At 43.7% G+C, this 27,986-nt stretch overlaps 1 protein-coding gene across 5 annotated transcripts in view; it reads left to right on the top strand.

The window, feature by feature from the left end:
• USP25 (ubiquitin specific peptidase 25) overlaps nucleotides 1–27,986 on the top strand; it is a 141,510-nt gene that overhangs the window by 67,128 nt on the left and 46,396 nt on the right. For all 5 annotated transcript variants that reach the window (XM_054974962.1, XM_054974960.1, XM_054974959.1 and 2 more), the window contains 8 exons: nucleotides 8,375–8,523; nucleotides 10,925–11,052; nucleotides 12,408–12,503; nucleotides 12,906–13,067; nucleotides 15,478–15,683; nucleotides 16,219–16,289; nucleotides 25,651–25,879; nucleotides 26,952–27,152. In XM_054974962.1, coding sequence (XP_054830937.1) covers nucleotides 8,375–8,523; nucleotides 10,925–11,052; nucleotides 12,408–12,503; nucleotides 12,906–13,067; nucleotides 15,478–15,683; nucleotides 16,219–16,289; nucleotides 25,651–25,879; nucleotides 26,952–27,152 — 1,242 coding nt within the window. The remainder of the gene's footprint in view (nucleotides 1–8,374; nucleotides 8,524–10,924; nucleotides 11,053–12,407; nucleotides 12,504–12,905; nucleotides 13,068–15,477; nucleotides 15,684–16,218; nucleotides 16,290–25,650; nucleotides 25,880–26,951; nucleotides 27,153–27,986) is intronic.

Genomic DNA, 27,986 nt, shown 5'->3' with positions numbered 1-27,986 from the left:
TCAAGGGACATCACAGAAGGGCAAACCAACCCCAGGGCCAAGTAAGACCCAGGCCCAAACTCTCCTCTACTCCCCCTAAAGCCAAGAGAAGTAGCGGTCAGGGGAAGTACCTGGAAGGAGATTCTAGTCTGTCGGAGGAACTCCAGTCAGACTCAGAGGCTTCAGACCATCACTCTGACAGTGAGGAAGGGGACTTTCTGATGAACAAGAAGAGAATGGTGACGTTATCCAAACCAGACTCTTCCCCCAGGAAGTTTTCTCTAAATTACTTTCCAAGGTTCTGAGAATTCTGGAAATTGCTCAGACAAACACGGGGAAGGAGAAATCAGACCCAGCCTTCCCTCAAGGTTTAGAGAAGGTCCTCCTTAAGGTGGGCACTACAAACACGGGAGTACCTCTACCAGCAATTTTTCATAGTATCTTAAAAGCAGAATGGGAAAACCCAGCCAAGCCTAAGACGTACCAATCTGTGTTTAATAAGTTTTACTCCCTGGCGCCCGAGGCTCCAAGAAAACTTAAGCTACCGGTTGTTGACGATCCAGTAACCAGCCTGGCCACGTACTGCCTATGGACTCAGAAGGAATGCCTAAGGATCCATCAGACAAGAAAATGGAACAGGCACTACGAAGGGACTTTGAGGCCTCAGCTGCCTATCTCAGGGCCTCGGCAGTCAGGTCCCTATTTGTCAGGGCAGCATTTACGTGGGCATCTAATCTGGTGGCAGCAGGCAGAGAGGTGCCGAAGGAGGTTAAGAACGAGGTTAAGAAAATAGCTTTGGCTATAGTCTTTGCAGCAGATGCTACTCTGGACTCGTTCCAAATGTCCTCAGTAGCGATGGGCTTTAATGTCGCGGCTCGGAGGGATACCTGGCCAAGAAATTGGGACGTGGATCCTCCTGCATGGAGCAAGGCAGCAGCGATTCCATTCACGGGAGCCAAATTATTTGGAAAAGCTCTAGACAGATATTTGGTAGAGGATGCAGAGAAGAAGGTCCTTCCATCCAAAAATAAAAGGACTTGAAGACAAAAGATAGGCATTCCTTTCATGACGCCAAGCGCCCCATCAGACAGAGTACCTCGAGATCTTACGAGAGTCGATGGCAACCGAGACCCAGAAGTGACAACAGATCCTTCTCCTTTTGGAAACCCAGTCAGCAAGCCAAAGGACAGAAAAAGACCCAGCTGGCATGACTATGGTCAGTCAGCAACCACACCAATCGGGGGCCAACTGCAGGAATTCTCAGGACAGTGGGAAATGACAATTACAGACACATGGGTATTGGAAACAGTATCCAGGGGCTACTCTCTGGAATTCCAGTCCCTATCCCCAAATCATGTGGTTCACATACAGAAGAATCCCTTAAAATCAAAACACCTACAAATAATGGGAGTGATTCAACACCTAGAGGCCATAGAAACAGTATTGACACTTTACTGGAACAGGAGAGTGTACTCAGTATTCTTCATTGTACCGAAGAAGAACGGAGATATCAGAGCTATTCTGGATCGGCACTGGCTGAATCGGTTCATTGCATCACACAAATTCAAGATGGAGACGTTGAAGTCAATCATGGGGGCCATACAGAAGGGGGACTTACTAGCCTCCACAGATCTCTCAGAGGCCTATCTGCATATCCCCATCAGGGAGACACACAAACAATACCTTTGCTTTGCGTACAGTGGAGAACACTTCCAGTACAAGGCTCTGCCCTTCGGGCTCAAGTCTTCCCCCAGAGTCTTCATGGAGGTACTAGTGACCTTGGTAGCCTTTCTCAGACTGCAGTGAATTTATCTATTCCCATATCTGGACAACATCCTAATAAAAGCTCGCTCTCTGCCGACGGGGGTGGAAGCTATTGAAATTACCATTACTTGCTTAGAGTGTCACGGATTCATGGTCAACAGGGACAAGAGCAACCTCTCTCCTACACAGAGGGTTATGCATTTGGGAGTGACCATAGATACTGTCAAAGACAGGATGTTTATTTCAAAAGAAAGACAAAAATTTTTTGTCACTGATACGAGTAATTCAGAAGGCAGAAGTCATGCTGTTAGCCGAGCTACTGAGAATGATGGTGTCCTGTCAAGACATGGTCCAGATTTCATTCACGGCTGCTACAGAGACTCTTAAGACCCTTTCAAATGATCATAGCACACAAGGGACACAGACGCATACCAGTACCGAAGTCACTGAAGGAGGAAATAAATTGGTGGTTGGCACCGAGCAGATTCGAAGAAGGGGTTCCTCTCAGGGAACCAGAAAGAATAGTGCTGACTATGGACGCAAGTGTACTACAACAATCAAGGCAAATGCAGAGTGCAAAAAGACAATTCACCTAACAAAAGCACCCACATATAAATTTAGGACACACACTTCAAATAGTACAATCACAATTACTTAATTCCTTTAAAGTGCTCCGTGCTGCAAACATACAAAAGGTTCAATATTAATCAACAGTCGTCCTTTTGAAAAGTCCCTAAGTTGTCTCGAGTTCCTCACTATTGTATATTCTTGCTTGAAGAGCTCAAGACCCCCGACCAATGGCACAGTAGCATAAAGGGACCTAATATGCTTATGAAAGGTCCCAAATGGAATAAACACTTGGGGCTACAGCAGAGTAGCCTACCAAAAGGCGTTTGCTGCTGTACTCTCTTCTTGTAATAACAGATGGAATTCGGAGGTAAGCTGGAGCCACAAGAGGGCTCCCCTAGCCCAAAGTCGGGAACGAAGGTAAGCGAGGCACGACAGCCTACTTGAAATGGACGTTTGTCAAGCTCTCTTTTTTCTCTTTTCCTTTTATTTCAGGTGGAAACCAAGAAAATGGAAGGGGAAGGACCCCTGGTCAGGACTCCCTTAGTTCGACTCGCAAGTAAACTTGGCACAACTGCCCAGAATGAGAGAACGTTCTTTTCTTTTTCAAACAGCGAGTCAGGAACAAAAGGAGAAAACCCCCACCGGGGCTCCCCTCTCTCGGCTCCAATTGCATCCTTATTGCTTACCTATGACTGAACCGCAAACATTCATGTGCAGAATTTCAGCACACAAACCAAATGTTCTTGGGGAAGATGTTCCCCACCCCCAATAAATACATGCATTTAATACAAATTCCATTGATTTAAAGATACATTACTCGAAGTTCTTAACTCACATAATTTAAAGGTACATGGGTATGCAGACCACAACTCATGTGGTAGAGTCCAAGCTGCAAACTCAGAATAACATAGTTTTATAGAAAAGAAGACATTATTTTCAAGATTGAGCCCCTCTGGTTTTAAAGAGCCCAACCGATGAATCCACTCTGCTTCCCGTCTAAGTAAGTCCCTGTGAATTTCGAGACATATAGCACCGAAAAGCTGAGCTCCTCCTCTGACTGGTGGTACCTGGAGAAATGCTCCACCAGTGGAGCCTCAGTCACGCGATTCTTAATCCGTGACAAGTGTTCCATAATCCTTGTCCTCACAGGGTGCAGAGTGCTCCCAACGTACACCTTTTTACAAGCACAAATAATAACATACACCACTGATCTAGTTTGGCAAGTAGGAAATTGTTTTAAGGTTACTACTAGTTGTGGTTTGTCAAACTGCAAGCTGTTCCCTGCTATGGCCAGCAGGCAGATCCTACAATGCCCGCATGGGAAATGTCCTTGAGGTAAGTCATTATCTCTCTCCCCCATATGCAGGTCTGAATGCACTACCATGTCTTTGATACTTTTGGTGCACCGGAACCCTACTCTTGGTGCCCTGCCACAACCACTAATTTCAGAAACAAGATGCCAGTGTCGATGTACAATCTCTTTAATCTGGTTAGATAGTGGTGTATACTCTATTGCCCAGGTGATGCCCTCATCCATTTCTGAGGGTCTAGGAGCAAACAAGTCCTGCCTTGCTGTCATTTTGGCCCAATTTTCTGCCTGTTCTACAATCCTATGGGGATATCCTCTTGCCAGAAATGATTTCTTCATGCCCTGGCATCCCTTCATAAAGTCCTCTCTAGTGGAGTTCCTTTTTAAATGCAGAAACTGTCCATATGGGATGTTGTTAACTATGTGTCTGGGGTGAAAAGAACAAAAAGACAGGTAAGAATTCCTATCCATAGATTTTTTAAAAGTTCTAACACCAGTCTTATTCTGTTCATTTCGATAAGTAACTACATCTAGGAAACTGATGCAGGTGGGACTCATCTGTGTAGTGAATTTTATGTTAGGGTCTATGTTATTCATCCATGTAGCAAATTCCTCTACCATAGCTGCTCCCTCAAATAAAAGGTAAAGATAATCTATATACCTCTTATAGTATCCTATGCGGTGAAAGAAAGGATTATTGTCAGGGGACAGTATGTACCTGTGCTATAGATTGGCCATATAAAGGTTGGCTACACTGGGGGCAGCCAAACATCCCATGGCCACCCCCTTCGTCTGATAGTAGTATTGAGTCTGGGATCTGAAATAGTTTTTTTCAAGTACTAAATCAAGTAGTTGTAACAAGAATGGAGTGCTTGGGCTCTGCAAGTCCCTCTGATAAAGGGTCATTTCTATGACAGATCTCGCCCCTTCATGGGGAATAGAGGTGTAGAGGGAGGTGACATCCATAGTCAAGAATACTTGATCCCTACTCAGTTCTCTCCCTTCAACACCACAAATGAAATCCCTTGTGTCTTTAAGAAATGCTGGAGTCTATACAACGAAGGGTTGCAAAAAAGAGTCCAGAAATACAGCTAATGGATCTAATATAGTCACAACCCGATATGATCGGTCTGCCAGGTGGAGGTAAGATCCCCTTATGTACTTTTGGCAGGACATAAAACACTGGAACTCTTGGTGTTAAGTTGAATAATGCCTTTCCCATTCTATCAGTGATCTCCCCAGAAAGCATCCCCTCATCCAGCACTATTTTCACTAAGTTAGCTACATGGGTAGTCGGATCGTGTGGTGTTGGTAAGTAGCTTTCCCTGTCTTTCAGTTGTTTTTCAACTTCTGCTATGTACACCTCCCTATCTAATATCACCACTTCTCCTCCCTAATCAGCTGATTTGATCACAATTGTGTTATCCCTTTGGAGGTCCCTCAATGCAGTCCAGTTTTAGACAGATTATACCATGATCTACTTGGTTTATTTTCCAGTTGTACAATATCTCTCAATACCACATACTCAAAGGTATCAATACAGGAATCGCCAATGGCTGGTACAAAGGTAGATTTAGATTTAATGCTCCTAAGCTCCCTCTGGAGTTGGGGCTGTCCCTCAAAGAATTTCTTGATCTTAATTTGTCGTATCAGTTTAAATAAATCTATTCTTGTCTGGAATGATCTATAAATGGGAGTTGGCACAAAGCCCAACCCCCTTTCCAAGACACTAGATTCCGCTGATGTTAGCTGATGAGAAGACAGATTGAATACTAAATTTTCTTCCTCTCTTGTATGGTTTCTGGAAGCCTTTCCCTAAAAAAGGGCTCCTAAAGTTTGAGCTAATCGTTCTGTTACTCAGGTTTTTAACTGATGGTCCTTCGTCACCTGAAGTATCCGTTTCAGATGGAGCTGAGGTTTCCAGATCAGAAACCGGTGTAAGGGGCTTAGCCCATGTCAGCCGTCTCTGTGAAGGGGTCTGGGCAGGGTCCCACCAAGAGTAAACCCTCCCTGTCGAGTAATCATTACTGTCCCTCTTTAATTTCTTAATCTTAATTTCTTTTGTTCTTTGTTCGAACTCATTTACAGATCGTTCCAAACCTTTTAATTTCTCATCAAATTCAGTTGTAGTGAATGTTTCTTTAAGTTTGTCACTGACACGCTCAATATCCCTTGACACAGTTTCACACTCTTTATAACTAGTCTCGATAATTAAGACCATGAGGTCGAATAAACACTTGTTGAGGATAGCAGCCCACCTAGTATGAAATTCCTCATCATTGGCATACGTCCCAGGCAGCTTGTTCAGTCTAAGGCCCCTGGGTATCTGTTCTGCTTTGTGGTATTCGAATAGTGTGGCTGCATGGAGCTGGGACTTCACTAACTTGCATCTCAAAAATTCCAATGTTTCCCAGTCCTCTTTGTGGGGAGTGGAAGACCTGAAATCCCCCAAAACCACGGGAACTGTGGAAATTTTTTTTTGTTTCTGCTCATCAGAATATGCAAAAATATCCTTATAACTAGCCATAATTCACCAGTGTACTACAACAATCAAGGCAAATGCAGAGTGCAAAAAGACAATTCACCTAACAAAAGCACCCACATATAAATTTAGGACACACACTTCAAATAGTACAATCACAATTACTTAATTCCTTTAAAGTGCTCCGTGCTGCAAACATACAAAAGGTTCAATATTAATCAACAGTAGTCCTTTTGAAAAGTCCCTAAGTTGTCTCGAGTTCCTCACTGTTGTATATTCTTGCTTGAAGAGCTCAAGACCCCCAACCCCCTTTATGCTACTGTGCATATAAGGCTAGACAGCTGACACCTCCAGAGGGAATCACTGCCCACTCTCTGAGAGGGGCAACTACAGCGTATAGAACCTTTCCGTCTCTGGATAGGATTTGTAGGGTGGTTGCGTGGAAGTCAATACATACCTTCACAAAGCACTACAAGGTAGACAAGATAGCTTCGGCCGAGGCAGCGAAGAAGGGTGCTTCAGCAAGCTTTATGAATGAGTTAGCCGCCCAAGGAGTACTGCTAGACGTATATCCCGTCAGTCAAGACTGACCCACTTCCAAACCACAGGAGAATGGAAGATTTGTATTCACTTACCGTGAAGCTTCCTTTCTCGGTGGTTTGGAAGTGGGTCAGTCTAACCCACCCAGGTTAAAGTTTAGAATGTTGGGTTATGGTTAAGTGTTGTGTTAGTGTTCAGTTTTGTTGACAGAGTGACCAGCACAAAAGGACTGAGCAAAAGCAGCAGAGTCTAGAGGGCTTGGAAAAGAACGGGCATGCCAGGGAAGAGTCCTCCCCTAAAGGATTGTCTGATTCGACTGACCCTGGAACAGAGGAGGAGCTACTTCCCGTCAGTCAAGACTGACCCACTTCCAAACCACCAAGAAAGGAAGCTTCATGGTAAGTGAATACAAATCTTCCATTTCCTGTAGCTGCCTTGGCATCTTTTAAACTCAAGATGCTGGTTGCTCAGTCTGGCACCCCAAGTTATTTTCATGTGATCCCAGCACATGCCCCCTCAGCCTAGTGTCCTGTCTTTTTCTCAGCCTGAGTTGGGCTACCTAGCTGCACGACTCTGTGCCTTCAAAGCCACACTGCCGTCCCTCCAGATGCTGTGCCTGCAGAAGAACACTGCTGTCCTTCCATCTGTTGTAACTAGAGTAACAAAAAAGTTAAACACAGACCACCAATTTGTTTGTAGGATTTGTAGGATTTGATTGCAGGGGACCGCCACCTTCCCAATGTTGTATCCAGAGATGGGCAACCTCCAGGATCTGCTGAAGTGAAGACTAAACAAAATGACTCAAATGCAATGTGTAATTCAGTGTTGGATGCAATACAGATTTTATACTCTCTGTGACGTGGTCTCTTCCTTCTTGTTACAGGACTCTTTTATATTTCTCTACACCTTCAAAAAATTGCCATTAGCCTAGCTTTCAAAGTTTGCCTAGCCTTGTTTTTAAGTCTATAGAAGATTGTATGTGTACACATGTGCTGTCAAGTTATAGCCAACTTATGGCAACCTCATGGGTTTTCAAAGAGAGAGACATTCTTTGGTGATCCCCCTTTCAAATACTGACTAGGGCAGACTCTGTTTAGCTTCCAAGATCTAACAAGATCTGGCCATCCAGGTCTTAGAGGAAATAAATTAGAGCAGTGGAAAGATCATCACAATGAGAAGGGCCCAGTATATAGCAGCTTATTGGCTTCTGATCCTCACAACAATATTGTGGTTTCTTATGTACCATCATCAGTATAAATAGGAATTGGAAGACAAAATAAGAAGACCTACTAAACCCTCAACTCAAAACCAGATAACAGAAAACAAGATAAACAGAAATGTTTCTGCAGAAGACAAGTGCAGTTCAAATGAACAGCGTTGTACAGTTATTTGAATCCTGACCAGTGTTCAGAACTAGGTCTGTGCACCTAGGAACTCTGAGTTTGTGTTTCTTGAGCAATAGTCTCATTACCATATAGTAGACTCCAGAGGAATGTAAGCACTTGAGTGTGTCCGATATAAATATTTGAAATCTAGCCTATTTCAATTTAGGACTATCACTTTACTTACGATAGCATTTTAGTATAATGTTGCCTAAGTAAATTTAACTAAATTGTTTGAAGTTTAAATACAGTCTAGAAATTGCTGCATAATAAAATGTGTTATCTCGTTCACATATATGATCCTAAATGTTTACTGTTGCAATGTTAATACCTCCCTTTTCTGATAAGGGAAGAAATTTGAAAATACTGAGATGTTTGGGCAGTACCCACTTCAGGTTAATGGCTTCAAAGATCTACACGAGTGTCTAGAAGCTGCAATGATTGAAGGCGAAATTGAATCATTACATTCAGAAAATTCTGGAAAGTCTGGCCAGGAGGTGAGCGGTATGCGTAGACTTCTGGAATCATCTAACTATTTCCATGATGTCAGCTAAACGACTCTGATACAAAATATTTTAACTGGTCATTTACTTTTTCTTGCAAAACTCAGTTAGAGATGGTCCAAGTCTTGCTCTATTATTGCCCTCAACTCTTATACAGAGGTACAGTTAGACAATAACTACATGGCAACTTAGTGAGCAGTCACTTTTATTTTACTAAAATACAAGGTTCTTAACAGCTTAACAGTTTAGTTAAATGGGAAAACACCCATTTTTACTAATTTCCTGTGCATTTTTAAGCTCACAATATGTTCTATTGTCTCTCCTCCTGTTTTTCAACTTGGAAAGTTGAGTAGGGCCGAGAGATGTTTGTGTTAGCCAACTGAAACTTTATGAGTAAAGACATAATTATGTCATTCTGTGCTGGTTATACCTGCTGTCCTACATATAGTCTAATAGCTTGGTTTTCATTTTATTATTTATTTACAATATTTATAGTCCACCTTTGTCACTGAAACTCAAGGCACGTTACACAGTGTAAGTCAATGCAGTCAGTAAGAATGGATATCCAGTAAGCAATGTAATAGGATTAGGATGTCAAAATTAAAGCCGAGTAAAATTCTGAAACATAAGTATTAACGTGACATATTAAATAGTGCAGAAATTATATAATAGTATAATACACAGAGCAACAGTATATACTACAAAGTATTACATTTTACAGTGTCTCTTTATTAAAGCAGTCTTCATTAATCCCATTGTAATAAAGCCCTCTTATCTTTGTAAAATGTCCTCTTCATAACTTGCGAAGTGCCAGGAGAGAGAGATCCTTTTTCAGTTTGTCAGTAGGCCCATTCCACAAGCTAGGGACATAACAGAAAATGCACATGTATAACAGAAAATACACCATAACAGAAAATGAGGAGTATGGGAGAGAGGTGATTTCCATAGTTAAGAGTCTGAGACCATGAAGAGCTAGGGTTGCCAGCTCCACGTTGGGAAATTCCTGGAGATCTGGGGTGTGAAACCTGGAGAAAGTGGGGTCTGGGGAGGGAAAGGACCCCAAAAGTAGCCATTTTCTCCAGGTGAACTGATCTCTGTGGCCTGGAGGCCAGTTGTAATTCCAGGAGATCTCCAGCCACTACCTGGATGCTGGCAACCCTATGAAGAGCTTTGTATGTGATAGGCAGTATTTTGAATTAAAACTAGTAACTGATGGGCAGCCAGAGGAGTAACTGCACATTGGGGCTAATAATACATGCTCTGTCTTAACTCCTGATAATAACCGAGCTGTGGCATTCTGCACCAACTGGAGTCGCCAGATTAGGTCTACATAAGGAAGTGTTTTTTACTGAATTCTTCATAATAAATACAATGAAACAAAAATGTGGCACCTTAAAATGGCATCAATAAACGTTTTCACTTTTAATAATAAAAATGAAACCTTCTCCAAGGATACTTTCCCACTCAAACTGCAACTGAGAAGATACACAACTCAGTGCTTAAAATGATTTTCCCTTACGGAATAGAAGTTAGTTTCTTGAGTATGTGTAGATCTTCCAAAATTATCGGGCCTTCTTTGTAGATAACAGCATTCTTTCAATTTTTTTTGTCCTGATCTTCTCTAAGGTTCTAGGATAACATCTTTGCCAAAGAGTGCAATTACTCAATGCAGTTACTGAATCCAAAGTTCAGCATAGTGAGTTGGATTAAAGAGAGCAGATCTGTTCATTTTCTAGAAAATCAGACACTGCAAAATTGAAATTGTATACATTTGACACATTTTGATTATTATATACCAAGGTCAGTAATTTGGATTAAATACGTGAATAAAGCAAAGAAAAGTGTGGAATGCTTTTCCAAATTTTAATGTAGAAACAGTTTGCAATTAACATTTTAATTAACTTAATTTTCATCTTAACAAAAGTTAGCTTCACTACATCTCAGTTCAGAAAATCAGTAGGTAGTAAATAATTCAAAGGAAATAAGTATACATTGCTGTGAAATTATCAGCACCTAGAAGACACATCTTGTTCAAAATATTAATTAACATAATTATGTAATAATGTGTCAATGTGGATGTAAAATAAGTTGTAAAAATATTGCGGCTGAGAGAAAACTAAAGAAAGAGTGGACCTTTTTAGAAGAGAGCATAAGTACAGTGGTGTTAAAGGACATAAAACACATCAGTTGCACAAGCTTTAATGGAACCAAACTTGTGTGGTTTCAAATTCTCAAGATGTGTATGAATGATTTGACTTTTTTGTTCAACATGTTAACTATTAACTTTTTGACAGTTAATGAGAACTGGACAATTTTAGGAAATACTTGTTTTTTAATCAAGGAAATGAGTTTGTGACTGAAAAGCAGTTATTGTTTCTGTGTTTTGTTTTCATAGCACTGGTTTACAGAGCTTCCCCCAGTCTTAACCTTTGAGCTTTCAAGATTCGAATTCAATCAAGCTTTGGGAAGGCCAGAGAAAATACACAACAAGTTAGAATTCCCTCCAGTTTTATACCTAGACAGGTATACTTTATGTAACTTATCTATGGATTAGATTGACTGTTCAGTCCTTTAAGTATCCAATGCTTGGAAGTTTAGTATTGAAACTCAGATGGTGGCATTTCACATTAACATTGCCCAGGTGAAAATCATATTGTAAAGTCACTGCACGTAGACTTAGCCAACTCAAAAAACAACAAAATTATATCAGGCTACATCAGAGACTCTCAGTAGTCTCAAATTATAGAATAATTTTATTCCAGAAATGCTTTTCAACTTCTAATCTGCAGGATTTCTGTTACTCCAGTGGCAGTTAATATAATTAGTTTTTTAAAAAGTTTACCAGTATTTCTAGTATTCCAAGACATCTTTATGGCATCCAGAATAAACAACAACAAAAACTGTGGCTATAATCTTGCATTTTGTTAGTTGGAAGCAAGCTTTGTGGAACTTAGGCTTGCTTCTGAGTAATCATATATTGTATCAAGAGCACAATTATTAAAATGCACTTCTGGGATCAGTCAGGTAGAAATTATTATATTACCTCCTTCGCTGAGTGAAATGTAACTTTTTTTCTAGAATGTTATATAAATGTTTAACACAATCTGTTTTATTTTTAATGATACCAATGGTAGTGCTTTTATTTTTTTTGGCATCAGCAAATTATTTATTTGAAATATATGTATGCCTTTCTTTCTCCTGAAAGGATGTTGCTATCAGTACAACTTAATTCATCCTGTCTGCACTGTGGATTTCTATTGCATTTCTGATGCTATTTATTTTGTTGTTCAAATAGAGGATGTATAAATTGAAAGTTTAAAGTTTGTTCATAAAGGTCTGTTAGTACAAGCAGCAAGTCATACTAAAGCAGAGGGGCAAGGAACAGAAATATGATTCCATCAGCGGATGTGGCACTTCATAGAATGCATGAATACAGATCTCTTCTTCAAGCAGTTTACAAATTAGAATTTGAGATGATAATGAAAAGTGAAGCAGGGATCTGTAAAGAACATCGACCAGATGGTTCTGTCCATTTTTCAGTTCATCCCACTCCCCCTGTTGAGTGTCCTAAATTAAATCCCTTGGTGATGTTCTCTGCAATTAGTATTTATTATTAGAGCTCCTGAATCCATGGGATGGGATGAATATCACATTATTAAAATCTGTCTGATAACATCCATCATGAATGGACTGTGTACTACCTGGCTTATACCTGGCGTCATAAAATAAATTCTTCCTAAAGAAGTTATAGGAGCACTTGCCCAGTCAATCAAAATGTTTGTACTGCTTAGGCAGAAAATAGATCTGAATGTTCAGTAGTTTTTTAAGTAAAGTGTAGAAGAGAAAAAGAATCAGTTCTCTACATTTTGTTTTGACAGATATATGCACAAAAACAGAGAAATAACGCGAATAAAGCGGGATGAAATCAAGAGACTTAAAGAATACCTCACAGTATTGCAGCAGAGACTAGAAAGGTAGTACATATTTTTTCTGAAAATAAAGGCAAGCCAAGATGAGTTTCATTATATAAATCATTATCTCTTGCTATATACACACATATAAGGAAAGGGGAAAAAAACAAAAAGTAAGACTTCTCCAAATAAGGATGTTAAGACATTTGAATTAACCATAGCAACATGGTAGCTTTTCCTTAACACCTTAAAACTCTATTCTAAATGGGAAAGTCTACATGGCTTGTGTAACGAAATTGCCAGGATACCATGTGAAGGGGGTAAGCCTTTACTATCTGGAGCCAAAAGGATAAAAACTGCTCTGAAAGGATCATTGATGCATTTATTGCAAACTTTATTTGGCTAAAAGTGTGTTATAGGAACTCATGTATTTTTTCTAATAAGGTTATTCATATGTTTTTGCAGATATTTAAGCTATGGCTCCGGTCCTAAACGGTTCCCCTTGGTAGATGTCCTACAGTATGCACTGGAGTTTGCTTCAAGTAAGCCGGTTTGCACGTCTCCTATTGAAGATCTTAATACTAGTGCTCTCTCTAGTGGTACTTTGTCAACAGGGACAATACCAAGGTAAAGATGCAGCCTGTGTATTCAGTATCTCCAGTTGTAATTTGCTGAACTTAACAAGACAAGATTTTCTTATCTTTTTAAAAAGCTGTTCAGTCTTTTGTTTTGCTCTATAGTTTAGCTTTACTGCAAGTCAATCGATGTGATGTTTCCGGAATCTCACTGCAGAGTGAATTCTGTAAATATATGAAGGCTGCATGTGTTGTGTGTACAAGTTTTAAATTTATGTTTTTCTTAAATGCACATACTGCATGCCCCAAATAGTATTCACAAGATGAAATAAAGGGAGAAATTACACAATAGATGAAACATACAGTTTTGTACTCAGTAGAAAAGAGCAAGAATCCAGTAGCACCTATAAATCTAACAAAATTTGTGGTAGGGTATCTGAAGAAGTAAGCTGTGACTCACAAAAGCTCATATCCTACCACAAATTTTGTTAGACTTATAGGTTCTACTGGACTCTTGCTCTTTTCTAGTGCTACAGAGGGACTAACGTGGATTGATCTAATTTTGTACATCTTGATCTAGTTTTGTACTCAGAGTTTCAAAACGGAAGAAAGTATGTTGAGCCTCCCACATGAAATAATATGATAGATAAATAGTGCATAAAGGTTGTATCCATTTGCATTTGACTGTAAGTAGGCCATTTTAATTGCCAAGTGTCAAATGATGTAGCATATGATATGATACCATTCTGGTTAGACTGTGGTAATGCAGTCTGTGTGAGACTTTTGTATATCCAGGTGCCTTTTTTGGTGGTCAGCAAGGACCCCTTCTTTCTTTTTCACCAGTGTAAAAGATGGTTGACTCCATTATTATTAGCAAAGAGTTTCAAAGACCTGTACCAAAAACTGCACCAACTCCCAGACATTTTTCATACACAAAGTGCTTTTGACTGTTTAGAGAACCTAATTGCTTTAAATAAACAGTTCCCATATATTGTAGTGGTTATTGGGCACTCATTTTGAATGCCATGTGTGAAGTTAAAGTGAATGGTATTATAAAAGGAAGGTGTATCTAGCCATGGCTCCCTTATTGTGGAAATCTTACCACAGGAGGTCCAACAAGCTCATTGGACTTAGATCTTTAGACCCACATCTGAATTTACTGTGCTTTTCAGGCCTCAGTTGTGAAGTAGCTCCATGCTACTTTCTTCACCCCCAACATAAAAAGCAAGCATCTTGCATCAGTTAACACAGAACAAGTTTACATGTGATTTTAATTTTTAGTCATTTTAAACTTGTGGCTCTGTTGAGTAACAGACTTTTCATAGCTTCAACCCTTTCCCAGCTTCTCACTCTGTATGAAAGTTGGGACCCACTTTTTGATCTTGATGGTTACATAACTACTTGCTGTTTTTTATCTGTGTATTAATAGGCTGAATTATATATATTTCAATTTTATTGGGTTGAGTTAATGCCCGTTTATATGAATGGAGGGCACCTCTGCTTACCCAAGCTGGGGACTAGGGGTGTGTGCTTCAGGTTCGCAGTTCAGAAAAAACAAACAAACTGGGCCCGATTCGTAAAGATTTGGTATTTCCGAATCAGGGCCAGTATGATGGCCCTGATTTGGAAATACCGAATCAAATCTTCCCGAAGTGATTTGGATCACTTCGGGAAGCTTCGGAGGCCTTTTTAAAGGGCTCCCTCCCACCAACACATCACTTACCTAACATACTGCTGGCGGTGCGGGCGGCGGAGGCGCCAGCCACGGCCTTCCCTTCCACCCTGCCGGCTGCCCTGCCAGCCGCTACTGTGGCACGGGTGGCAGAGACACCGGCTCCAGCCTTCCCCACCGCCCTGCCGGCCGCTGTGGGGGCCAAAGCAGTGGCACGGGCAGTGGAGGCACTGGCCTTCCCTGCTGCCCTGCCGGCTGCCGCGGCAGAGCAGGAAGCGGAGACACCGGCTCCACCCTTCAGGTAAGGTAAGTGGGGTTGTGGTTGGGGGAAGGGGAGCTTGGGGGAGGTGGGAGTCTCACTTCGGTATGCTCCGAATCATTCTGAAGCATACCGAAGCTACTCCAATAACCTGAACCCGAAGCAGCTTCGAATCTTTGAGTTATTCCGAATTCCAAAAATCGAATATTTCCCTGGTGCACACTCCTACTGGGGACTGTCCTGTGGACCTTTCTCTCCAGCTACAGCTTGTGGTTCCCAAGGGACTCAGGGTTGAAGCAAAAAGGAGGAAGTGGGAAATCTCTTCTGACACAAAATCCATTGCAGCTTTATGTAGATAAGTGGAGAGGTGGAATATAATTAGAATAGACTAATTAGAAAATTTTACAAAAATCAATGGCAAGCCTATCAAGCAAGATAGTAGCATCAAGAAAGGCAGCCTGGAATAGCTTATGATGTGTAAAACTTTAGTTTGCTTAATGTTGAATATATCTTGTTTTTTTACATATGTAGCACAACAGAACAACAGGCGCCTTCTTCAGATACACAAAGCACATCTCCTGCACAACGATCTATAATACACAAGCCATTCACACAATCTCGAATTCCGCCAGACCTACCAATGCATCCAGCACCAAGACACATAACAGAAGAGGAACTTTCAGTACTAGAGGGCTGTTTACATCGTTGGAGGACAGAAGTAGAAAATGATACTAGAGGTACTGGCAAGCACATTTTATTTAATCGGAAGAGAGCTGCCATACTTGGAACCCAAAAAAGGGTTGGGCTGTCTATATACTACTGACTTTGGAGGACATCTCTAAGGACAGAATGTCAGTGGGAAGGACAAGTATTGACTGGCTTTGGCTACCGTGTGCAGCAAACATTTGGGGCCTGGATGAGGTCATAATTTCAATAACTTGCTACTTTTTAAATCTGATAGTATTCATAGACAATTGTAGATGGCGACTTGTGACCTTTAGACTAAAAGATAGAATGTTACAAGTCAGCAATTTCTATGCTCTGTCTGTATGCAATTGCTGTGCAGTATAATTGGAAAGGGAAGGAAATCAGTAAACAGTTTCATGAGCTTGTGATAAATATAGGCCCATTGTATTTGTATGGTAGTTGTGTAACAGAAAATGATATTTGTGTTGCAGCATTTAAATTATCTAGTAGTGGAAGAAGAAATGTAAATTTGAATGGTACATGATATTTGTTGTAGGAAATGACTTGATTTTTCTGTCACCATAGATTTGCAAGAAAGCATATCTCGAATACAGCGAACAATTGAACTAATGTATTCTGACAAATCAATGGTGCAGGTAGGTACTTTTTCCATACATAAGAATTCACTAGTGATCCGTTTTAGTGATGTGGTTCACACATGTAACAATTAATGGTTAGTTATTTTTGGACCCAGCTTGTAGAGTATACTCAGGTTCATGCTGCCTTTGCACACAATCAGTAATTAAAGACTTCTCCCTTTGTGAAAAAAACATTATGAATGGTTGCATCTGAACTACAAACTATGGCTTGTTTTACCTACCTGTGTCCGGGGTCTGGGTCCCAGCCCCCAGACTTGGTAGGAGGGAGCAGTGGGAGGCAACCGGGAGGCAGTGGCCCTACCACCCCAGCCAGCAACCAGGTCCAGAACCTGCCCACTCCAGGGGGAAGAGGCAAAAGGCCCAAGCCTCAGAGGGCTGGGGGGAGCAGGGGGAGACCAGCCAGTCCCACCCTCCAGGGGGAAGAGAGGGGGCTAAGCAGAACAGAGGCAAAGGGCCAAGGCAGGGGGAACAGGGACCCAGCAACAGCCCAAACAGAGCCCTTACCTGCCAAGGACGAGAAGCAGCCACTACAGCCCAGAGTCACACCCTGGTTAGAGGACAGCAGCCTGGCTCAGGAGGTGCTAGGAGCCAAGCCCCTCCAGGTGGGGCTGCCACAGGCATTCTGGGGGAGGAGATGGGTAGCCCCGCCCGGCATCAATGAGCAGGCAGGCCAGAAGCTGGCCAGGGCAGCTCCTCGCAAGCAAGGCCAGGCATGCTCAGCAGCACAGAAGCCGGCTGGGGCAGCTCCTCGTGAGCAAGGCCAAGGAGACCTCAGCTGGGGATGGCTCGCATTCAACCCCACCCTGCCAGCAAGGCAAGGAAGCCAAGAAGGGATTAGTGGTAGGAGGGAGACACCTGAGGGAAGGCACAGCTGGGCCAAGTCAGGAGAGGGAACAAGCCTAGAAGGAGGGCAGGGCGGGGAAAGGAAACCCTATATAAGGTGGCTAGGAAGAGCTCTGAGGTGGTGGGTGTGAGTAAGGAGTGATGGTGTGGAGTGAGAGCAGAGCAGTGCGAGAGTGGAGGCTTGGAGGAGAGTTCTGGGAGAAGGAGATGAAGGAGGATGCAGAGGGTAAGCAGGCCAGCGAGTGGACTGAGAGGGAGTCTGGGTGATGTATACCGCCCCTCCTTCCACAGAGCAGGGTCCTGCAGTATCCCTGGCGCCCCTCTGATGCCAGGGCCGGCCCAGCTGGGGCCCCGCCCAGCGGCGGCAGTGACAAGACCTGACACCTACACACCCGCTTCGGAATTATGGTATTTCTGAATTTTCCCCCTGCTTTTGGGTAAACCCGAAGCAAGAAACCCAAATCTTTTCGGGATGCACACCCCTAGTCTCAAGCCATATAAAGCTTTAAAGATTAATGCCAACACCTTCGATTCGGCCCAGAACCAAATTGAGAGCCAGTGTAGATGGAACACCACTGGAGTAATTTGTTCCTTATGACCCACTCCAGTCAGTGACCTGGCTGCAGCATTCTGTACCAGTTGCAGCTTTGGGACAGCCCCGTATAGAATGCATTGTAGTAATCTAATCTAGGTATTACCAAGGCATGTGCTATAGTGGCAAGATCTTTCCTGCACAGGAAGGAATGCAGCTGGCTCACTAGTCTGAGCTGGTGAAAGGCACCTCTGTCAACTGCTGCCACCTGTTTGGATACCTATTTATTCAGTAGGAAGCCTGAGTTCAGCAGTACCCCCAAGCTACAAACTCAATAGGCCCCTGACTACCCGAAAGAGTTCTGTAGATCTACAGTGTGCGGAAGCAATGGTGGCAGAGAAATAGTGGGGGGTTTGCCCCCACCACCCCTGCAGAGTAGGCTTTAAAATGAGCTGTACCCTCAGGTAGAGGTCATATTCGTCCTGAGTCCTTCTCCACTGTTGCTGTAGCCATCTCTTCTCTTTTCATCATCCGCAGCCCTTGTTAAAGTAAGGGCTACCCAGGCTCTTAGACAGAAGAGAGGGCACTTAGGAGCAATCATGTCAGTTGCCTTGGTAATTTCCTCCTTCCAGAGGTCTACCAGGGTGTTGACAAGAGCACCATCCATATCAATAGGAAAAATCCCCAAGTGCTGCCTGAAAAACAGTTGGATCTATCAGGCTATGAGGGTGGCCCATCTTAATTGATTCCCCACCCCTGCAGAATTTTGGTGCCCCTGTAAGTCTAAACCTCAGCAAGTAGTGATTTGTCCATGACAAGGGGACTGTCTTTAATTCCCCTTCCCCACCTTCAGACCAACTTTTTCCTGCCCAGAGTGAAACATCAGATTAGGAATGTGACTTGCACAATGTGTGGAGCCTGTTATTACCAGAGACAGGCCCATGCGTGTCTTGGAGACCATGATATCCTGAGCTGCTCCTGACAAGGTAGCTTAAGGGTCGTCAACACATACTACAGCAGAATGCCATACCACCCTCACCCCCACCCCATACACATGGTGATGGCCCAGGCTCAGCCATCTTCTATCAGACATATCCTGGATCTTCAGAATTTTTCCAGTCTCGAGACTGTAATCTACAGGCTACAAGCAAGAGCCCTTTGGCTCATACCAGAGACTGGTGCTTCAGCTTAACCATCATCTTAAATAGTGTAGCAGGTACTTATGAACACATCCAAAAAGAGCCCCATTACCTCACAGCTTGTGGAATCTTAAAGGAGCCAAGTGATCGAAGGCCAGGGGCCTTCCATGCTGTGTTGGTGCCATCCACACACTTTGCCCAAACTTTGTTCAGAGCAGATGCATTATGCACATTGCACAGGACACACAAGGCTGAAATTGGCTTCCGTGCTCTTGCTTTTATATTTTTATACCTGCTTCACATTTTTTTCACTCAGCTGACCAAGGCTTTTGCATCCTGTTGTCAAGAGTTTAGTCATAATTTCCAGTTCCTTGCATGTACTATAATTCTCATAATTTCCCCTTTTCCCCTTGTATTTGATTATTTTGCTAAAGTGGACACCACAGTGGAATTCATCCCCCACAAAATTTACAATCTCCTTCTGTGTATGTGCCCACACACTTTTCAGTGATTTTTAAAGTTGTTTCAGTTAAGTCTAACGTGGTATAATAGGTTCACTTTGACAACTCAGCTTTTTAGCCTAGAACCCATTTATTCTACTATTCACATAATGAAACAAGGAAATTCTGGTTTCCTGAAAACACACACATCAGATGCTTGTGCTAAATTTGATAAACTTCACTGTGGCACTGAAATAAGATAATTGTATGTGTATGTGCTGGCAACTCTCATTAGATTTATGGCAATCCCTCATGCGGTTTTCAAGGGAAGTGAGAAGCTGTGGTGGTCTGCTAGTGCTTTCCTCTTCTCCTTGGTGGTCCCCTATTCAAGAACTGACTCTGCTCTGAAATCTGACTAGGTTGGGCTATACCAAGCCATCTTTCTCTAAGCTAATCTAACACCTTGTTAAATTTGAGCCTTTTATTGATCAGTTAAAGAAAGAAGGATGTTCACTGTCCATCTTCTGTGCAGCCCCACATGGGACTGCGCCTGCGCAGGCCTGCCAACCAGATTTTTCTTTTCTAGCTAATGTCCACAAGGGGGCACACGTCCGATCCAGTGCGCATGTGCGGCCGTTTCCCGCCCGAGCGACATTGGGCGACGTCACCCCCTTCCCCTCAGTTTCTTCTTTGCCGCCAACCGGTAAAGATCTAGCTGTCCGCTGTGAGAGGAAACTTTTTTGTGAGAGAGATCGTTCTATCTGCTATACCTTCTGTCCAAGGATGTCGGAGAAGTCGTTGTTTAAGCGCTGTTCGACTCGTTTGACGAAGATGACAAGGACGGATGGTCACTCCGTTTGCCTCGAGTGCTTGGGTGAAGGACACATTGTCGAAAAATGTCAGCATTGCCAACGGTTCACCCCGAAGGCCAGAGCTGAGAGGGCAAACAGATTGAATGCCCTATTGTGGAGAAGGGCTATGAGGGCGTTGGGAGCCCCTGATACCCCGGGGGGGGGCCACCACCAGCTAGTGGGATGGCCGAAACCCCCTCTCTGATGGGATCTGTCCGGAGCGCCGCTTCCACCTTGCGTTCTCATTCACCAGATCGGCCCCGACAAGCCCCAACTCCGACCTCGGATCTGAAGGACGCTGCGAGCTCCATGTCGGGTCGCAGACATTTGGCCCCGACGTCGGATCCGACTCGGAAGCGACACCGTTCCAGGTCTCCGACGAGGTCGGAACCGCCTGCCACACCGGCTCCGAAGGTGCCGAGGACTTCATCGGATCCGAACATCCCGGCTGGATCGGTTCCCAAGCTGTCGGATCCGACATCGGAGTCAACGTCGTCGGCTCCGAAGCTTACAGAATCAGCGTGCGCTAGCCTCGTTCCGAAGACGAGTGCCCGGTCGGAACCGAAGGCATCGGATCCGTTGCCCACCTTGACATCCCCGGTTCCGATGGACCGGAACCGAAGCGCCGATCAGACTTCAGCCGCCAAGGGCGAGAAGAAGGCGAAAAAGAAATCGAAGCACAGGCAGTCGGCTTCGGTCCAAACGGATGAGGTGCTCTGGGAGAAGCCCTCGACTCCATCACCGCACCTGTCACCTCCGTTGTACCACTCCACTGATGATGATGGTGACCTGCCCGACGCTCCACCTCGGGTGGCCCAGAAGTGGCATGCTGGTGACTACGCAGGTAGAGAGGACCTACCTTATCACGCTCCTCGGGGTGGATATGACAGAGAGGGCTCTCTGTATGCAAGCTCTCCATCGTTTGGCAGAGAGTATTGGGGTGACACTCGGAGTGAGTTCTCCCACTATGGCTCTCCCAGGCATGTCTCGCCTTACCAACAGCCCGAACTTTACCAAGGCCCGAGCCCCAGCCCTCCATCTGACCCGTCGCCTGATGACATCATCATTGGGACCGGTCGTGCATCACCATCGGCGGACTACCGGCTCTATACTGAGCAGATGGTCCGAATTTCCCGTTCTCTGGACATCGAGATCTCTGCTGTAGATCCTAAGTCAAAAGATAAGATTCTGCAGTATGTCCAGTCTGGGAATCCTCCAACCATTGCTTTCCCATTCACCGAAGGCTTGGTGGAAATCATTAACAACATCTATGATAAGCCGGCTTCAGTGTACCCGACATCTCGCAAGCTAGAGGCTCTGTACAAGACAAGGGATGACGTATGTACATATCTCTTTGCGCATCCCCCTCCTTCTTCCCTCATTACTGAAGAAATGCAGACCCGTCAACGCCAAGGGTCTTATGCTGTGCCCATCAATAAGGAGAGCAGAAAATTGGACTCCTTGGGCAAGAAATTATACTCTTCTGCGGCCCTGACGCTGAAAATCTCCAACTACTCAGCCATCATGGGGGCCTATCAAATTTTCCTCTGGAACCGTATGACGGCCTTCATGGAAAAACTCCCGGCAGACCAGAGAGTGTTGGCAAAGGTGGTTCTTGATGAGGCCCTGCGACTGTCTCAACAACAGATAAATGCGGGCCGTGACACTGTTGATACCTCGGCGAGAGCGTTGGCATCCTCAATCGTGCTTCGCAGACACGCGTGGCTCCGCACAACGGCACTGCCTGTCAAGACACGAAACAAAGTGGAGAATCTGCCTTTCGAAGGTCCATCTCTGTTCTCATCCAAGACGGATGAATATCTGTCACAAAAACATAAGGACCGGCTCACAGCCCGCTCCTACGGTATTCTCCCAACCAGGCTGTTCACCGAGGGTCGTTTCCAATATCGTTCTTCGCAGGGCTATCGTGGGCGACAACAGAGATACCAACCGTATCCACGTTATGGGTCCTACAGGCAATTCCAGCCACCTGCAAGTTCCTTTCAGTGCCGGAGGCCTACCTACCACCCGCGTCGCAATCAACATGCCCACGATGCCAAAGAGTCAGCAACGCAGCCTAAGCAGTTCTGACTAGAATTCGAACAATCTGTCGTGTTTGGAAACAGATTGCTTCAGTTTGCATCAGCATGGGCAGAGATTACCTCTGATAGTTGGGTTCTTAAGATCGTTACAGTTGGCTATAAAATTCAGTTTGATGTTTACCCAGTGTTGTCTGTTCCTGACCACTCAGTACAATCCTCTTCTGATAAGTTACAGGATGAGATTGTAGCACTACTGGAGAAGGGGGCTGTACAGGAGGTACTCCCTCAGGACCCCCTCTGGGGTTTTTACTCTAGGATGTTCCTTGTAGACAAAAAGGATGGAGGTGTACGTCCCATCTTAGACCTCAGGGAACTGAATAAATTCGTTCTCGTTAAGCGGTTCAGAATGCTTACCTTGAATACAGTCCTCCAGTTAATGCCCGAGGACATGTGGTTCGCCGTCCTGGATCTCAGGGACGCATATTTCCATATTGCCATCCATCCTGATCATAGGAAATACCTTACGTTCCTTTGTAACAATAAGGCCTACCATTACCAGGTGCTTCCCTTTGGTCTCTCAACAGCCCCCCGAGTTTTTTCTAAATGTATGGCTGTTGTGGTTGCATACCTGAGGGAACAAGGTTGTACCATCTATCCCTATCTTGATGATTGGCTTTTGGCAGCACCCTCTGTTGATGCACTCCTGGTCCAAATTAATAAGGTGATGCTTACCTGCTCCCGACTAGGGCTTTTGGTTAACCTGAAAAAGTCTAACCTCACCCCGTCCAGGAGAATACTGTTTATCGGTATGGAACTGGATGGTGATGTAAACAGAGGTTTTCTGCCCAGGGAGCGTGCATTAAAGATTGGCAGGATGGTGAATCTTTTTTCTAGATGTAGGTTCCAATCCATAACGGCTATCCAGAGGCTGCTAGGCCTCATGGCCTCTTCTACAGCGGTCACCCCTATGGCCTGGTTGCACATGCGACCTCTCCAGCTGTGGTTCCTCTCTGTTCATGATTTTGAACATGAGTCCCAGAATAAGCGGTATTCCATCCCCAGAGGAATTATCCGGGCCTTACGATGGTGGCTTGATGAGACTAACCTCCTTGGGGGTGTTGCGTTTGGATCCATCCAAACCGAGATCACAATCTCGACTGATGCCTCCACGATAGGATGGGGAGCCCAGTGTGGTGCCCTTAGGGCACATGGGATCTGGTCAAAGCAGGAAAGGGAAGATCACATTAACCTGCTAGAATTGAGAGCGGTCCGTTATGCCCTTATCGCATTCGCAGACATGTTGCAGCAGAAGTCCGTTCAGGTGCTCATGGACAATTGCACCATGATGTTCTACCTGAACAAGCAAGGGGGCACTACCTCCAAGGCCCTCTGCGATGAGGCCGTTCGGATTTGGGAATGGGCCATGGACAGAGGCGTGTTCATTCATGCAGTCCATATTCCTGGCACCACCAATATCATCGCAGACAAACTGAGTCGGATGCGATTCGACAGCTACGAATGGACCGTAGCAGACAACTACCTGAACGCCATCTTTTTGGACTGGGGGTTCCCAGACGTAGACCTCTTTGCGTCAGAGAACAACAAGAAAGCCCCACGATTCTGTTCCAGGGGAGGTCTAGGTCACCATTCCCTAGGGGACGCGTTCCAGATACGCTGGACAGGGCACCTGTTTTATGCCTTCCCTCCGTTCCCACTATTGTCTCGGGTCGTCAGCAAAATACAGAGGGATGGGCCGCACTTAATTCTAGTAGCGCCCTTCTGGCCCAGACAGGCTTGGTTCCAACATGTCATGCAGCTTTCACAGGGGTCATATTATCGGTTCACTCTGAACCCGGACCTTCTGTCCGACAAAGGGGTTTGGTATCACGACCTACCCAAACTCAACCTCACTGCTTGGCACATTCAGGGGCGGAAGGGATGTCTGACAGGGTAGCTGAAATTTTGCTGAATGCACGTAGACACCACTCGCAGATCATACTCAGCTAAATGGAAACGTTTTGAGGCCTGGGCTGATGACAAAGGAGTGAATGTTTGGGACTGTCATCTGTCGTCTGTGTTTGAGTTCCTTCTGTCTCTAAAGGATGAGGGACTCTCTAATTCCTCTATTAAAGTTTATTTGGCGGCTATTTCAGCCTTCCACCCTAAGATAGATGGGAAAACGGTTTTCTCCCACAGTCTGTCGAAATCTTTTTTGAAAGGGTTGTATAACATGTTTCCACAAGTCAAGGAAATTGTTCCCCAATGGTCACTGCAAGTAGTATTGGCGGGGCTTATGAAATTGCCATTCGAACCGCTGGCTACTTGTGAACTAAAATGGTTGTTCTGTAAGGTGGCCTTCTTGGTCGCCATTACATTTGCCCACAGGGTTAGCGAGTTGGTGGCCCTAAGGTGGGATCCTCCCTTTTTGAAGGTCCATCAAAATAAGGTGGTTCTGAGACCCGACCTTCGTTTTAGACCCAAAGTCTCCACTCAATTTCATACCTCACAGGACATTGTCCTGCCTATCTTTTTTCCTGACCCTTCCGATAATTCTGAAAGGGCCTTACATTCCTTGGATGTGAGAAGGGCTATTTTATTTTACCTTCAACGTACTTCACAGTTTAGGTGTGCCAAACAACTGTTTGTGTGCTATTATGGGCCCAGGAAGGGAAAAGCTGCTACAGCTCAATCAATTTCTCGCTGGGTTACTCAGACTGTTAGGGCATGCTACTCGCATGCTAAGTTACCTTGCCCTTTGGAAGTAAAAGCTCATTCCACCAGAGCGCAAGCTGCCTCTGCGGCCTTCCTTAGGGGCGTGCCCTTGCAAGACATCTGCAGGGCTGCAACGTGGTCGTCTTCTGACACATTTGCTAAGCATTATGCACTAGATGTGTGGGAAAGGAAAGAGGCTGCTGTTGGTCAAGCAGTGCTTCAGTCTCTTTTTCAGTGAGAACACATGCCCGCCTCCTGGGTATGTGGCTTGTGAGTCTCCCATGTGGGGCTGCACAGAAGACGGACAGTGAAAACAGAGTTGCGCTTACCGTAACTACTGTTCATTGACGTCTTCTGTGCAGACACACAACCCTCCCTCCTACCCCGCTGTGTTCTTCCAGATAATGTGAAGGCATTCGGCGGCAAAGGAGAAACTGAGGGGAAGGGGGCGACGTCGCCCAATGTCACTCGGGTGGGAAACGGCCACGCATGAGCATTGGATCGGACGTGCACCCCCTAGTGGACGTTAGCTAGAAAAGAAAAATCTGGTCAGCAGGCCTGCACAGGCGCAGTCCCATGTGTGTCTGCACAGAAGGCGTCAATGAACAGTAGTTACGGTAAGCGCAACTCTGTTTTCTTTAAGGAGCTGATAGAAAGCAGCAAGACTGACAAAAGCATTTCTGTGAGAAAGATTTCCAATGTGCCTCACTTAGCCTCCTTTCATATCTCCGTATTATACCCTGTTCTTTGTTAATATGACAACTTACTCATCATTGTTGTTTGGTTTGAATTGGTCTAGGTTCCTTACCGGTTACATGCTGTATTAGTTCATGAAGGCCAGGCAAATGCAGGGCACTATTGGGCATATATTTACGACCGTTGCCAAAGGAGATGGATGAAGTATAATGATATTTCAGTGACAAAGTCAACTTGGGAAGAGCTGGAGCGAGATTCATTTGGCGGTTACCGAAATGCAAGTGCTTATTGTTTAATGTATATCAATGATAAGGAACCATTTTTAATACAAGGTAAGTAACACTGTACTGATGTGTGCAAATATGTACTGGGTGCTGTTGCCACTTTCATGTGACTAACTTTAAGGGAGCTGAATATTTAAATGCTTTGATTGGGTAGAGAGCTGTGGGAGCTCTAATATATTTATTTGCATCATAATTTTGCTGGGTACATTTTATTTTGCTTTCTGAGTATAAATATAGTTCTCTATAAGTTAGATACCTGTAGGACAGCTGGATTGATATAGTGTTGTATCGGAAAGATGATGATGACAATTCCATTATTTAAAAATGTGTCAGTGCATACAAAATGTAACTTGCTTAGAAATTATGAAAGGAATTTGTTATATGGGTTGTACCTTCTTTTCTTAAATATGTACCACAGTTAAGTCAATACTCAAAAACATCTACTGAGACTTCAATTTCCTGCATGCACATTTGGATTCAGTGGGATTTACTTCTGAGCAAACTTGCATAATATAGAGATACTAGTTTTGATCTCTAACATAGCTTTATCAGCTTATTACACGGGGAAAATTGCCTTGTGTAATAAGTGGCACAACACAGGACCACGTGGTCAGTAATGTATAAGTTCAAACCTTGTGATGCACAGACAGGATGCTTCCTCTCTGACAGTGAAATACATCTCAGCACCCCAGTTTGTGGGAAAGTGGTTAGGAAGAAAAGGATGATTCAGTTAAAAGCGGTGGGCTAGAAAAGCTCTAGAAAAGGGTTAAACACTCCTGCCAGCTGCTTCTCCCCTGCAGATTCATTCCTCAGCCTCCCATTCTTGGGTTCATTGGCAACAAGCATGATGTTGACCATCTCATTTTTATTGCTGATTGTGTAACACTGCTCACAGACACTAAATAAATTACGTTCTCTGATGGTAGCAGATTCAAGATGTAGCTACTGTGATGTAACATGTTAGTTCAACCATATTTTTAAAAATCAAAATGGCAGGGTTTAAATTTATTAGTGATTTTGACTTGTCTGTCATGTAGATCTAAGCATTTAATTTTAAGTGGCGTCGTCTTTTCTATGTTCTTTCTTCAACAAATGAATCATGCGTATTTTGTACTTACAGAGGAATTCAACAAGGAAACAGGTCATATGCTTGTTGGGATGGATACATTGCCTCCTGACTTAAGGGATTATGTAACAGAAGACAACAAGCGCTTTGAAAAAGAGCTGGAGGAATGGGATGCCCAGATTGCTCAGAAACCACAACAGGAAAAATCGTTAACAACACAGACACCTCGGGTGCCTATGCCATCCACTGCCCAAGGTCAGTACAGAAAATATATTTGTCCCTTGTTCCCTTCTTCCCACCTTAATATATGATTTGTGCTATTAGAGGGTAAAAGCAAGCTATTACGGTAAACAATTAATATTTAGTTCAAGAATGATGTGATTGCATTTCACTATAAGGTGGTTATTTTCCTGCCCATTCCCACTTTTTCCAGTAGTAATTGTGCTCCTAGAGAACACTTAAACCTTTCTGTATGGTGATATCACTGGGAGGATCTGGTATGAATGTAAGTGCTAATGACCTTTAAAAAAAATCAGAAGTTTCTATCTTGATTTCCCCCCCATAAATTTTATTAAGAATTTTTGAACAGAATAAAAAGAACTAAAAAAGAAAAGAAAAGGAAAAAAAAGAACACAATTATAAAGAAATAGAAAGGAATAACCTCCCATTTTCTCTGTGACAGATACATATTCATTATGTATGCACACTTACTCAAAGATAACAACAAAACAAAATGCATTGTTTCCCTATAATTTTCTTTTTTTGCCTCTTAATCTTCAAAAGCACAAATCATCAGTTCATTTTTTTTTGTTTCACGCAAAAAGTCTATAAGGGGTTTCCAGATAGCAATGAATTTAGATAATGTCTTTTCCCTAATCAAACAAGTAAGTTTGGTCATCTCTGCAAGCATTATCTTTACCAACCATTTTTCTATTGTAGGTAATGTTGAAGTTTTCCATTTTTGAGCATATAACAGTCTTGCTGCTGTTGTTACATACCAAAACAAAGTTCATGAGTGGTTTCTAACTGTCCATTAGTCCCAGCAAAAAAGCATCCGGTTTCACTTGTATATCAATCTTTTTAAATCTT

The sequence above is a fragment of the Eublepharis macularius genome, chromosome 3 (genome assembly GCF_028583425.1).
Source record: "Eublepharis macularius isolate TG4126 chromosome 3, MPM_Emac_v1.0, whole genome shotgun sequence".
NCBI lineage: Eukaryota > Metazoa > Chordata > Lepidosauria > Squamata > Eublepharidae > Eublepharis > Eublepharis macularius.
The sequence above is the reverse complement of the archived record's forward strand: the minus strand, read 5'-3'. Positions and strand labels throughout refer to the sequence as shown.